The 14711-nt window shown below is 38.7% G+C and overlaps 1 protein-coding gene across 4 annotated transcripts in view; it reads left to right on the top strand.

Annotated features, from left to right (window-relative positions):
* LIN9 (lin-9 DREAM MuvB core complex component) overlaps positions 1-14711 on the top strand; it is a 72932-nt gene that overhangs the window by 47747 nt on the left and 10474 nt on the right. For all 4 annotated transcript variants that reach the window (XM_045982014.1, XM_045982011.1, XM_045982013.1 and 1 more), the window contains 4 exons: positions 479-612; positions 2373-2492; positions 2771-2872; positions 7232-7312. In XM_045982014.1, the coding sequence (XP_045837970.1) occupies positions 479-612; positions 2373-2492; positions 2771-2872; positions 7232-7312 (437 nt within the window). The remainder of the gene's footprint in view (positions 1-478; positions 613-2372; positions 2493-2770; positions 2873-7231; positions 7313-14711) is intronic.

Genomic DNA, 14711 nt, shown 5'->3' with positions numbered 1-14711 from the left:
CCGATGTGGGACTCAATCCCAGGACTCTGGGACCATGACCTGAGCCGAAGGCAGTTGCTTAACCAACTGAGTCACCCAGGCACCCTGTGATCATCATTTGTAGTTGTAGTTTGAAAATTTTGTTGTTTCTCTAAACCTAAAATGAAGTGCATATGTTTTTTGAAATTAGAATAAACAATAATACTATACTTTCTACATTTTTTTTTTTAAAGATTTTATTTATTTGTCTGAGTGAGAGACAGCATGAGCAAGGAGAAGGTCAGAAGGAGACCCAGACTCCCCACGGAGCTGGGAGCCTGATGCGGGACTCGATCCCAGGACTCCAGGATCATGACCTGACCTGAAGGCAGTCGCTTAACCAGCTGAGCCACCCAGGCGCCCTCTTTCTACATTTTAAATTACAGGCTTGGAGCAGTCTTATATTTGACAGTTTGTGTGTCTTCCAAATATCTTAATGCCTTTTTGTTTCTTTTCCCAGCTCGATTACGTGGTGTTCACGATGGTCTCTTCACTGGACAAATAGATGCTGTGGATACTTTTAATGCTACTTACAGAGTAACTTTTGATAGGGCAGGGCTTGGAACCCATACCATCCCTGACTATGAAGTTCTTGTAAGTATTTCATAATACACTTGTGTCTTTTGCCTATTAAATATGTTATTTGGGATGCCTGTCTGGCTCAGTTGGTAGAGCACATGACTCTTGATCTTGGGCTTGTGAGTTCGACCCCCCTGCTGGGTGTGGAGATTACTTAAAAAATTTTTTTAATCTTTTTTTTTTTTTTTAAAGATTTTATTTATTTGAGAGAGAGAGAGCACAAGTATGAGGAGCAATAGGTGGAGGGAGAAGCAGGGTCCCCACTGAACAGGAAGCCTGATGCGGGGCTCGATCCTAATACCCTGGGATCATGACCTGAGCTGAAGGCAGATGCTTAACTGACTGCAAACAAGCCAGATGCCTCAAAAATGTAAAAAATCTTAAAGCTGTGTTGTATAGAATTTTCTACAGACTGTATTTTGTGATAGATTCAAGACTTCGGGTCATGGAGGAAGAGATCCTTAGGCGTTCACAGGCCTGCCTACTAGGCCCCTGGACCAGAACTCTACTCAAGTCTTCAACATTGTCTAGACGTGAACATTGTTCTTGAACCTTACCCACATAGCATTTTAGTGTGACAGAGCTGATCCCTCCTCCCTCAATAACCTTGGGGAACATGCTGTATGACACTTTTATTCCAGCTTTGTTGTTAAAGTTTGGTCATCTCACAAAAGATTTTAAAAGTATGAAGTAACATCTTGTACATTAGGATTTGTTCTTCTGTTTCATCCTCAGAATTATACAGGGTGGCTTTTAATTACCCTCACTTTTTTCATGATGAAACTTAAGACATAGTACATTAAGTAATTTATTCAAGGCTCTAGAGCTGGTAGAGACAGGCTGAGACCAGAATCCAAATCTTTTGAATTCTTGAATCAGTCCTTTAAACTACTAGGCCATTATTTCCCAATCACGTTTGATTTAGCAAAGTCGCAAGAGTTACGCACTTTTCTAATAAGTCAAAATAACTTTAAGAACCAAACAACTCTGCAGTGTAATGAAGTTTTTAAAAAGGATCCCAGGGTCCCAGGATCAATCCCCACATCAGGCTCCCTGCTCAGGAGAAAGTCTGCTTCTCCCTCTGTCACCACTCCCCCTGCTTGTCTTCTCTCTCTCTGCCAAATAAATATATAAAATACTTTTGAAAAATCATAATTTCTTTATCTTCTTAGTGCAAATATAGAAGAATCTTCTTTTTCTGATGCATACTTTTTAAAAATTAAGACTGTTTATTGTGAGGCTTTCCTCAAACATACTTTTTAGAGAGGAGAAATAGGAGAGAAAGAAAATTTGGACTACATCTGTAGAGCAAAGTACACCAACCCTAAGTATTTTTCCTTAAAGGATGCAGTCTTTCAACCACCCCTTTCAAAAAAGGAAAATTGCTTTTCCAGTTCATTAATGTAATTTGCTTTATGAGATCCCCAAATATTTCTCCCCGGCCAGTAAGAGTGGACTGGGAGTACACTAGGTAATACTGAGCCAGCCTTTAGCACACAGTAAGCACCAGTGGTCAATTTTATATTTGTTTAATATTTGATTTCCTAACTGTTTCGATCCAGTAGTCTTTTTCTTTTCTTAATTCTTCTGTTTTGTGAGTTTAGCCTTTTGATAGCAAAGTAGTATTTTTATTCTCTGACTTATGTTTTAGGTCTTTGACCTTTGTAAGATCGTAGATTCTGTGGTGAATATCTCCAGGTGCAGTGTCATGTTTGTAAAGCTGAGATGGTCGATAAAGTTCTTCAAGACCTGTGCACTTTTCTCTTTTCTCAAAGAGTAATGAGCCTCATGAGACGATGCCAATTGCTGCCTTTGGACAAAAACAGCGGCCTTCTCGATTCTTTATGACTCCACCACGGTTACATTATACTCCTCCTCTCCAGTCACCGATTACGGTAAATAATATTTTTTAAATGTCATCAGTAATTTAAATGATTATTATGAGTGTGAGTTATGTTTTTATGAAATACACATCTATTACAGCTACTGCAGGAGGTAGCTACATTATTTTAAGTTGTCAGTTATTATATAAGTAAATAGTTGCTTCAACTCTGGAAATATTTGTAAGATTTTTAATGTAATATTAATTATAATTGGATTTATTTTTTATCTAAAAATAAAATGGTTTCTTTTGAACAGTCAGTGGTTAAATGATTCCCTTTTATTCCTATAGGATAATGATCCTTTGCTAGGACAGTCGCCTTGGAGAAGTAAGATTTCTGGCTCTGACACTGAAACGTTAGGTGGTTTTCCAGTAGAATTCCTTATCCAAGTGGTAAGAATTGCTCTGAGTGTCTTGGCTTGTTTATGAAAAAACTGAACAACTTTTGTGTTAATTAAAATAGAGAATCTTTCTATGACCAAATATTTTTACTTTCTTTTTTTTTTAACCATTGTGTTGGTTTTAAGAACACTGTTATTTCCAGGCAGCATCTTTTTCTGCCCACGGGTCCTGTCCTGATGCTTTAATAAATCCACAAAAACAAAACAAAACAAAACTGTTCTTTCCAGCAAAGCTGGAAAATAAAAGTCAGGGCACCTGGGTGGCTCAGTTGGTTGAATGTCTGACTCTTGATTTCAGCTCAGGTCATGATCTCAGGGTTCTGAGAACAAGCCCTGCATCAGGCTCTGCACTCAGTGAGGAGTCTGCTGGAGATTCTCTTTCCCTCTGCCCTTCCCATTCGTTCATGCTCTCTCTCTCTCTCTAATTAATTAATTAATTAACTAATAATAAATTATACAACAATAAAAATAAAGTAACCTTAAGGAAATGAAAGTTGTAACACTCAAAAAAGACTTAAAGGCTTTTTTGTTGAGCTCTTCTTAGATTTGGTTCTTATTTTGCTGTGTTAAGGACTCTAACATTATAGCATATGCTCTGTCAAACCTGAGTGTTGGCTGTTAATAACTTGTGTAAGTATAAAGGCCTTTATTAGGGACCTCAGTGCGTCCTGCAGTTATTAGTCAACTGAGCAGTTACAATGCATTGGCTGGCTGACTAGTGGTAGACACTGAGAAATATAAGTGTCACCTGAAACAAGTGTAGAATTATTATGTAGAACAATATTCCTGAATGGACTGGAATAGAATGAGAGTATAATGAGCTGTTCACTTTGAAAATTAGATTAAATCAGTCATTTACTTTGAATCATAGTCTAATAATGTTTGATTTTTTTTTCCTTTTTTTTTTAAGATTTTATTTATTTATTTGACAGAGAGAAAGAGAGAGAGAAAAAGATCACAAGTAGGCAGAACGGGGGACAGAGGGAGAGGGAGAAGCAGGTTCCCTGCTGAGCAGGGAACCTGATGCGGGGCTTGATCCCAGGGCCCTGAGATCCTGACCTGAGCCGAAGGCAGACCCTTAACCAACTGAGCCACCCGGGCGCCCTTCTTTTCCTTTTCTGAGAAGAAAAACTACATTTGCTTGGGGTAGAGCATAAACAAAAGGATTGGTAACATAATCCATTAAAATAATCAGTGTTAAACCACTTGCCATTGATGTTGTTTTAAGGAAACATGTTATGATTTAATTGCATATGTATAGCATTTTGTATTCCTTGATCATATGTTGTTGGTTATCCTTGCAATGCGTTCTTTTGCCTTTTGGTTTCCAAAGGTAGATAAGATATTTTTATATGAAAAGTTGAAAGGTGGGGTATGTGGGTGGCTCAGTGGGTTAAGCCTTTGCCTTTGGCTCAGGTCATGATCTCAGGGTGGTGGGATCCAGCCGGCATCAGGCTCTCTGCTCAGCAGGGAGCCTATTTCCCATCTCTCTCTGCAGGCTGCTCTGCCTATTTGTGATCTCTGTCAAATAAGAAAATAAATTCTTTAAAAAAAAAAAAGGTTGAAATTATGAACAGATCCAAGCCTTGTCCTCTTCACAAAGAGGACACTTGGTTTTTAAAGAAATTCTTTCTTTTGAGTAGTAGATGTAAAAACAAAGCTCATATGACCTATTTGGTTGTGCGTCTATGTGCACGCACACGTGAGAGCGAGGGAGAGAGAAGAGAGGGAGCGAGGTAGAGACGCCAGCAGAGGGAGCCGGAAGCTGAGCACTACTGCAGTACCTTGGCAGTACTGGTGTTTTTCTTGATGCTGAAATACTTGGGTTCAGTGCTTAATTTTAACATCAAAAACTAGGTATGAAGAAGTCTAGTTAAAACACTACTTTATGGGGCGCTTGGGTGGCTCAGTGGGTTAAAGCCTCTGCCTTTGGCTCGGGTCATGATCCCAGAGTCCTAGGATCGAGCCCCCAGTCCAGCTCTCTGCTCGGCGGGGAGCCTGCTTCCTCCTCTCTCTCTCTGCCTGCCTCTCTGCCTACTTGTGATCTCTGTCTGTCAAATAATTAATTAATTAAAAACAAAACAACAAAAAAATACTACTGTATTAAAAAACAAAAAACAAAGAACAAAAAAACCCCCACTACTTTATTATTTTAAGCTCTCTAAGAGATAAAAATAAAAGTTCTTTTATGTATCTGTCTTTTATAATATGTAAGGTTTTATGACACTGCGGTTGTTCTTGTTAATATTAGGCTTTGAAGTAGATGTGTCTGCATGTGTGTGTGTGATTTATTTTTTTTAAGTAGGCTCTGTGCCCAACATGGGACTTAAACTCACGACCCTGAGATTAAGAGTAGCACTCTGTACTGACTGAGCCAGCCAGGCACCCCTGAAGTAGATATTTTTATCTTCTGTTCCTAATACTTTTTTCTTTTCTTCTTCTTCTTTTTTTTTTCCTTTGGGGAGTGGGAAAGGGAGAAGCAGGCTTCCTGCCAAGCAGGGAGCCCAATGCAGGGCTCAATCCCAGGACCCCGGGATCTCGGCTGGAGCCAAAGGCAGCCACTTAATGACTGAGCCACCCAAGCGCCCCCTAATACATTTTTCTTATGACAAAAGAAGTATTAAACATTTTTTGCAAGTTCCAGGGTGCCTGGGTGGCTCAGTCAGTTAAGTGTCCGACTCTAGATTTCCGCTCAGGTCCCAATCTCAGGGTCTTGAGATGGAGCCCTGTGTCTGGCTCTGCGCTTAGCCAGGAGCCTGCTTAAGATCTCCCTCTGCCCTCTCCCACTAGTTTACAGTGAATTTTCTTTTTGAAGAAACTTTTGGTTCCCTGGGGCTAGGGATTTTGAGGAATCTAAACAGACTGATCACTTCTTCAAGAGGATTTGGTTTTGAAAAGAAGGAAAAGGAAACCATGATTTTCTATCAAAAACAAGCAACACAACACTGAAGTAGAAACAATAAAGGAACAGTTGCCTTCATCCCATCTTTTACTGCTTCCGCCTCTAAAGAATCACACATATTTCTGTGAAAATCCAACAACCTGGAAGAGAAGGGAGACCTGTCCCCAGCTCTGGGCCTGCCGAGCTTTAACTATAGTCTGTTCCGTAACAAGTATGGGGCGTATCTAACTAGGCCCTCTGTCTATATCAACTGAGCCCAATTTTTAGTTTTCTTTATTATTGAAAGTTTAAGCACATAAAAGCAGACAGAATTGTTTGCTGCTCCCCTGTGTACCCATCATGGAGCTAGAACCAGTCTCAGCAACTCTTAGCCAGTCCTGTTTCATCTATACTTCCACCTACTTGCTCCCTCTTGCATTATTTGGAAGCAAAGACCAGACATTGTATCATTTATATGTAAATATTTTGTAATGTATCTCTAAAAGATAAGGGCTTTTATTTCTTTTCTTTCCTTTTTTTTTTTTTTTTTTAACATGACTAAGGGACACCTGGCAGGCTCAGTCAGAGGAGCATTCGACTAGATCTTAGGTTGTGAATTTAAGCTCCACATTGGATGTAGAGATTACTTTAAAAAAAAGGAAAAGAAGGGGTGCCTGGATGGCTCAGTGGGTTAAAGCCTCTGCCTTCGGCTCAGGTCATGATCAGGGTCCTAGGATCGAGCCCTGCATTGGGCTCTCTGCTCAGTGGGGAGCCTGCTTCCTCCTCTCTCTCTGCCTGCTTGTGATCTCTCTCTCTCTCATTCTCTGTCAAATAAATAAATAAATAAATATTTTTTTAAAAAAAAAGGAAAAGAAAAAAGAAACATAACTACAGTACCGTTATTATATCTGATAAGTTAACAGGGGGCACCTGGGTGACTCAGTCATTCAGCATCTGCCTTCAGCTCAGGTCCTGATCCCAGGATCCTGGAATTAGCCCCACAGCAGGCTCCCTGCTCAGCAGGGAGCCTGCTTTCCCTCTCCTACTCCCCCTGCTCCTGTTCCTGCTCTTGTTCTTTGTCTCTCTCTCTCTCTCTCTCACTCACTGTCAAATAACATAAATAAAATCTTCAAAATTAGAAAAAAGTGTTTGTATGAACTCACAAATGTTAACATATTTGTGCTTTGGTCCATCACAGTTGTTCTTACTGGTCCATGAATGGTCCCATGTGGGCCAGTGAAAGCTTGTTCATATTGACTCCTTAGTCCTGTTGACATGTTCTGCTTACAGTGGATTTTAAGAAAATGTTTTTTGGCTAGCCAGTCAGATTTTTATTTTAAAAAATGTCTGTGCTATATTTATTTATATTGAAACACTAAAATCTGCTAAAATATCTTATTGGAAGATTGGTAATTTGATGGTTGTTATACTTAAATACCTCTATTCCAAAACATCTCTTTTTCTTTGTAGACCAAATTGTCGAAAATTCTCATGATTAAAAAGGAACATATCAAAAAATTAAGGGAAATGAACACAGAAGCAGAAAAACTGGTAAGAATATTTCTCTTTTTTTCTTTTTGTCTACTTTTAAAATGGTGGGGACTTCTATTTCTAAGGAATTAAAAATACTTTTTTGAAGAAAACCTTGAGATAAATGAGATAAATGTTATTTTAAAATCCTTGTTTGCAAAAAAAACCCTTGTTTGCTATCTTTATGTCTTATTATACTGAACACATGCTAAGTAAATTAGTAGTGCAATTCAGTTCATTACCCCAGACCTCATTATGCCACTGACTGTCCGACAGGATAGGATTAATGGGTGGGCTGGGTATTTGACAGTTTGCATGAATGTAGAATCCCTAGCACTGGTGCCTTGTCTGAGGGAGTCTTGTTAACAGAGGTTATTAAAAAAGTGATTTAGAATAAATAAATCAAGAAATATATAAGTTGGCATATTCAAGTTATCTTGACAGTGCTTTATATCCTAGTCTATTAATCTAGTCAGTCCAAAAATATGAGAGTCAATTTTAGTCATAGGAGAAAAGTATCAGAGTTTTCTTTTTTTTAAATGTAGAAAATTCACTAAGAAATTTTTGGGGGGCGCCTGGGTGGCTCAGTGGGTTAAGCCTCTGCTTTCGGCTCAGGTCATGATCTCAGGGTCCTGGGATGGAGCCCCGCATCGGGCTCCCTGCTCAGGGAAATCAGGGGAGCCTGAGTTCCCTTCTCTCTCTGCCTGCCTCTCTGCCTCCTTGTGATCTCTCTTTCTGTCAAATAAATAAATAAAATATATATTTTTAAATGTGTTTTAAAAAAATTTTTTGAATTGTACTGAAAGTCATAACTTGCTTATGGATTTATAGTATGGCAAATATTCATCCCAAGTACCGTCTCCAAGTGATTGCAAATGGCCACATGGAGATTTTCGGTCGCTAAACCCAGGCAAGCACTATAGCTCATTACCAACATCTGCCTTGAGTGCAGGACTGGAGAGTCATAGCATCAGTCATCTCTAGTGCGTGTGGGCCAAGTGGTAGATAAGGGATGCCTAGCTGAAAGAGGAACAGTCTTCTTTTAGGATGATGGGATTTTATCTGAACTTGACTTTGAATTTTCTAATTTAAACCTCCATTTTATGGACTTGGAAACTGAAGACCAAAGATGTCAAGGAATTTTAGTCTAAGATTATCCTGCTGTTTAGTAGTACAAATACCAAATAGGCTTTTTGGGGTGCCTGGGTGGCTCAGTTGGTTAAGTGTCTGACTCTTGATCTCAGAGTTGTGAGTTCAAGCCCCGCATTGGTCTCCAAGCTGGGCATAGAGCCTGCTTAAAAAACAAACAAAACAGGCTTCTTGGTCCCAGCTCAACTCATTTAGGCACAATCTGAAAACAGTACTGACAGATCCACAGGCTATCAAAGATAGCAAAGAGTTAGCTGTAATGTATTGCCATTATATACCCTAAACATAAAAATGTATATATTTGCTTCTTTCCTATTGGACTCAATTCCTTTCTTGAGTTCCATCAGTTCTACTTCTACTGTTTTCTCTATGCCTTCTCATTACTCCCTAGCTACATCTCTTCTGATCATTTTATCATCTCTTTCATCTTTATGCATAATCTAATTATGTCACTTTCATATCACTAACTAGGACTTTTCCTTATGTCTGGGTTCCACACCTTAAAGTACTGGGCTTGCCTTAGCCTGGTTAGTGTTACTAATTTTAATAGAGGCCTCATTTGATGTTGGCTTGGCTCTTGGCATGTGAGAACTATGTAGAAGTCTAGATAACTTGATACATTTTATTACTTGTTTTTTTATTTATGATTAAAAATAACTCCCATTGTAAAAATTTAAATATTATAAGACTGATGACAACAGTAGTTCTTTATAGTGCCTTCCCCATAGATTAATGTTATTTAGCTAAGCATATGCTATAAATGTTTGTATGTTAAGCATATGGACTTCTTCTATGCATGTACGTCCTTTGTGGTTTTGAAAATTATTTTCTAAAAAAACTGAATTCTGTTGTTATATTAATTCAGCCTTTAAAATTTCTGTACTGGGGCGCCTGGGTGGCTCAGTGGGTTAAAGCCTCTGCCTTCGGCTTGGGTCATGGTCCCAGGGTCCCAGGATCCAGCCCCACATCGGGCTCTCTGCTCAGCAGGGAGCCTGCTTCCCTTCCTTCTTTCTCTGCCTGCCTCTCTGCCTGCTTGTGATCTCTGTCTGTCAAATAAATAAATAAAAATCTTTATAAATAAATAAAATTTCTGTATTGGACTATAATTTAGTTTATTAATAGGTATTTGGGTTATTTCCATTATTTTTCTGAAATAGTGCTAAAGGGGCACTGGGTGGCTCAGTTGGTTAAGCGTCTGCCTTTGGCTCAGGTCATGATCCTCGGGTCCTGGGATGGAGCCCCACGTTGGGCTCCCTGCTCAGTGGGGAGCCTGCTTCTCCCTCTCCCTTTGCCACTCCCCCTGCTTATGTTCACTAGGCTCTCATTCTCTCTCTCAAATAAATAAGTGGAGTCTTTATTAATAAATAAATGAAATAAAATAGTGCTAAGGTGAGGCACCTCACTAGCTTGATCTTGGGTCATGAGTTTGAGCCCCACACTGGGTATAGAGATTACTTAAATAAGTAAATATTAAAAATAAAAAGATGCTATAGCAAATATCCTCATCTGTATAGTTTTGTGCATTTGTCTGTCTCTATCTATAAGATAGATTCTTAAAAATTAGAATAATGGTTGGATCAAAGTATATGAACATTTTAAAGAGTTAATGAAACTTCTGGCTTAAGGTGGTAGGCTGGAAACATGTTTTCCTCCTATCCCCTACAATTTCACATAAAATAAGATGTGCAAAAAGAAATAAATAGAATAAATGAAAGCAGACTATTTTACAATGTATGCAAGATTTTTAAAATTTTCCATGTTGGGTGAAACACAGCTGAGATGGAACATGGCTGAGAGTCTACATGTTGGAACCCTAAAGAGGCTCCAGGCCCAGAGTTCCACATATGATGGAGGAATGCAGAAGTGAGGTACACTACTTAAAAGGAATTGATTCAGTGTCAGTTTCCTCATTCCCCGTTTTCATCCTAGTGACAGAACTGGGTAAATATGACATTTACTCAAGTTAAAAAGAAGGAAACAGATGCTCCTCTAAAGAATTTGAATATGGAATTTGGGGGAAATTTGAGGCTTCTGCTATTAGTAATGGTGGACTAGGTAATTTGGGTTAACCTTTCTAATCCACATAGTTGAAAAAACTTTTTCCTCTGGAATAAAATATAAAAATAACCTGCTTGTAGACACTAAAGCATTAACTAGGTCTTAAAGAATTATAGGGATAGAATCCGAGAAAAGAAGTAAACTCAGAAGGGGGAACCTGGCATTTAACATTGCTTTTTTCTTCAGGGGTTTTCCACACTTCTAGAAAAGGTAACTGAGAAATTGAGTGGCATTCCTGAAAGGTATACAAGGGGAGAGAGGACAAAAATTAAGAGTCCAGAGACCATCAAGGGTTAGGGGAAGCTGGCAAACCTTCCATGCTCTGAGTTGGAACGCCAAAAGGCAACGTTGACCCAGCTTCAAATTATCTCATCTCCAAAGTGGAACTGATGTGATTATAGAATCTGAGACCCACAAGAAGTAAGTATTCCTCTTAGTGGAATATAACATTACACTAGGCCTCAAATTATTGCTAAACTTCTTACTATACAGTGTCTAGAAACTCATTTTTAAATCTCAGACACAAGAGGAGACAAGACAACCCTAATAAAGCCAAAAGAAAGTAAAGACAATTGGCAGATTCTAGATAATGGAATTTTTTTAAACATAGATTTTAAGTGCTTAGTTTGTTTAAAGACATGAGACAAAACTGAGAATTTTAGAAGAGAACTGGAAACAACAAAAAGGACCAAATGAAAGTTATAGAAGTAAACTATAGCAATCAAAATTAACTCAGTTGGGAGGTATAACCACAGCAGATTAGGAACAGTTGAAGAGAGAGCTTGCAATTGAAAATAGATCAGAAAATATACAGAATGAAGCATAGAGGGAAAATGGATGGAAAATACAGAAGAGAAGAGAAATGAGGGACATAATGAGAGGTCCAGCATGTCTAACAGAGTAAGAGAAGGAGAAAAGAGATAATGGGAGAGAAGGAATATTTAAAAGGATCGTGACTGAGAACATTCCAAAACTGTCAAAAAATAACAGACCACGGATTCAAGAAGCCCTGTGAATCTCAATGGGATAAATAAAAAGATAAGGACTCTAAGGCATAGTGATAGTAAAACTGCTAAAAACTAAACACAAAGTAAAAAAATATTTAAAGTATCCAGAGCCAGGAGCACCTGGTTGCTCAGTCAGTAGAGTGTGTGATTTTTTTTTTTTACCTTTTAAGATTTATTTGTCAGAGAGAGAGAGAGCAGGAGCATGAAGAGCTCCAGGTAGAACAGGTAGAGCAGTCAGAGGGAGAAGCAGTCTTCCACTGAGCAAGGAATCTGATGTGGGACTTGATCCCAGGACCCTAGGATCATGACCCTGAGCCGAAGGCAGGCACTTAATTGATTGAGCCCCCAGGTGTCGGATTCTTGATCATGGGGTCCTGTGTTTGAGATCCACATTGGATGTAGAGATTGCTTAAATAAATTACAATAAATAAATAAAGTACCCAGAGCCAGATATGTACTGGCAGGAATTTGTTTGACATCTGACTTCTCCACAGAAACTAATAGAGAACGGAAAATGGAATAACATCTTCATAGGGCTGAAACAAAATTATTACCAACCTAGATTTCTGCATTCAATTTCAAGGTAAAGTAATGTAAGGACTATTTGAAGATAAATTTATAGAGTTTTTTCAAGAATACCTATACTTAAAGGGAATAAAGTTTTTGTTCAAGCAAAAAAGAAAAAACTTGGGGCGCCTGGGTGGCTCAGTGGGTTAAACCTCTGCCTTCGGCTCAGGTCGTGATCCCAGCGTCCTGGGATCGAGCCCCGCATCAGGCTCTCTGCTCCGCAGGGAGCCTGCTTCCTCCTCTCTCTCTGCCTGCCTCTCTGCCTGCCTCTCTGCCTAGTTGTGATTTCTCTCTGTCAAATAAATAAAATATTAAAAAAAAAAAAAACTTGAGGGGTGCCTGGGGGATCAGTCAGTTGAGTGTCTGACTTGAGCTCAGGTCATGATCCCAGGGTTCTGGGATTAAATCCCAAGTCAGGCTTCCTGCTCAGTGGGGAGTCTGTTTCTCCCTTCCCCCATGTCTCCTCCAGCTCATGCTCTCTCTCTCTCACTTTCTCTCAAATAAATAAATAAAGAAGAAAAAACTTGAAGTTTTGGAAGGAATGAAGAGAAAAAGGGTAACTGTGGATTAATCTAAGTGATTCTATATAAAATCGTACTTCATGACATTTAAAATATAAAGAATTAAAAATACAATCCAGGGGCACCTGAGTGTCTCAGTGGATTAATAAGCCTCTGCCTTTGGCTCAGGTCATGATCTCAGGGTCCTGGGATCAAGCCCCACATTGGGCTCTCTCCTCAGCAGGGAGCCTGCTTTCCCCCCTCTCTCTGCCTGCCTCTCTCTCTCCTTGTGATCTCTGTCTGTCAAATAAATAAATAAACTCTTTAAAAAAAAAAATACAGTCCAACAATTGCCTATTGTGGGTGGAGTACATATAGATACGATAAATCAAGGATGTATATTTTAGGATGTATATTAACCACCTGGGTGGTTCAGTGGGTTAAAGCCTCTGCCTTCGGCTCAGGTCATGATCCCAGGGTCCTGGGATCGAGCCCCACGTTGGGCTCTCTGCTCAGCAGGGAGCCTGCTTCCCTTCCTCTCTCTCTCTCTCTCTGTGTGCCTCTCTACCTACTTGTGATCTGTCTGTCAAATGAATGAATAAAATCTTAAAAAAAAAAAAAAAGATGTATATTTTAATTTCTGAGGCACCTGTTCAAATAATAGTAAAGGATACATAACTACCAAACTAATCAGGGTGAGGTGGGTAGGGAAATGGAACAATAAAAATATTCAATCAATCTTTAAAAAGACAAAGGCAAGAAAAAAAAATAATAATACCAAACAGGGACAAATAGAATGGAAATAGTAAGGTGGTCAATTTAAATCTAAATATGTCAGTAATAATATTAAATATAAGTGGACTAAATCTTCTGAATAAAAGGCAAAGATTGCCAAACTGAATGAAAAGCAAAAGCCCAACTCTGTGATGCATGCAAGAGACACATTTAATATTAAAGGATCCTGAAAATAAAAAAAATTTAAATGTATGAAAAGGTATGCAGTGCCAAGTATTAAACTAGCAGTAGAAGGTCTGATAGCTATAGTAGTACCTGACAGTAAAATTCAGGGCAACAGATATTATAGGATATAAAGAAATATGCTTCTTAATGCTGAAAGGTATCATTTCAAAATAATTTTATAGTTACATGTACATAATAATGGCTTCCAAATTCATAAAGCAAAAATTGGCAAAAATCAAAGGAAAAAGACATTTCCACTATATAGATAAATCAACTAGTCAAAAAAATCTAATAAGGAAGGGCTCCTGACTGACTCTTAATCTTGAGGTCATGAGTTTAAGCCCCATTTTGGGCATAGAGCTTACTGAAAAAAAAAAAAAATCAAATAGATTTAATAAAAAATGTTTTAAAAATCAATGTTACTTAAAAAAATCTGATAAGGATATAGATTTCAAAAACACAGTTAACAAACTTGATCCCATTGACATACCTACCACCTGCAGGATATGTATTATTTTCAAGCTCACATAGATTATTTATAAAATTTAATTGTATGCTGTCCCTAAATAAAATTTCAACAAATGTCAGAATGATTCGACTTCTCCAGAATATGTTCTCTGATCACAGTATGAATAAGCTTAGAAGTTGATAAGAAAAAGGATTAGGAGCAACTGGGTGGCTCAGTTAGTTGGTTGAGTGGCTAACTTTGATTTTGGCTCAGGTCATGGTCTCAGGGTTATGAGATCCAGCCCTGCCTTGGACTCTGCACTGAGCACAGAGCCTGCTAGAGATTCTCTCTCTCTCTTTCCCTCTGTCCCCTGCTCACATGTGCTTTCTCACTCTCTAAATAAATAATAGATAGGTAGATAGATAAAAGACTCTTGAAGATAGTCATTTATTAATTTAAAAAGATTTAAGTGTATGTGGTGCCTGGGTGGCTCAGTGGTTTGAGCCTCTGCCTTCAGCTCAGGTCTTGATATCAGGGTCCTGGGATCGAGCCCCACATCGGGCTCTCTGCTCAGCAGGGAGCCTGCTTCCCCCCTCTCTGTCTACTTGGGATCTCTGTCTGTCAAGCAAATAAAATCTTTTAAAAACATTTTTTTTAATGTCATTTATCAACTTAAGAGAGTAAAGAGAATCCACAAGAACATCTCGATAAATGCAGAAAAACCATCTTAC

Source organism: Meles meles, chromosome 17 (assembly GCF_922984935.1).
Source record: "Meles meles chromosome 17, mMelMel3.1 paternal haplotype, whole genome shotgun sequence".
Taxonomy (NCBI): domain Eukaryota; kingdom Metazoa; phylum Chordata; class Mammalia; order Carnivora; family Mustelidae; genus Meles; species Meles meles.
The sequence above is the reverse complement of the archived record's forward strand: the minus strand, read 5'-3'. Positions and strand labels throughout refer to the sequence as shown.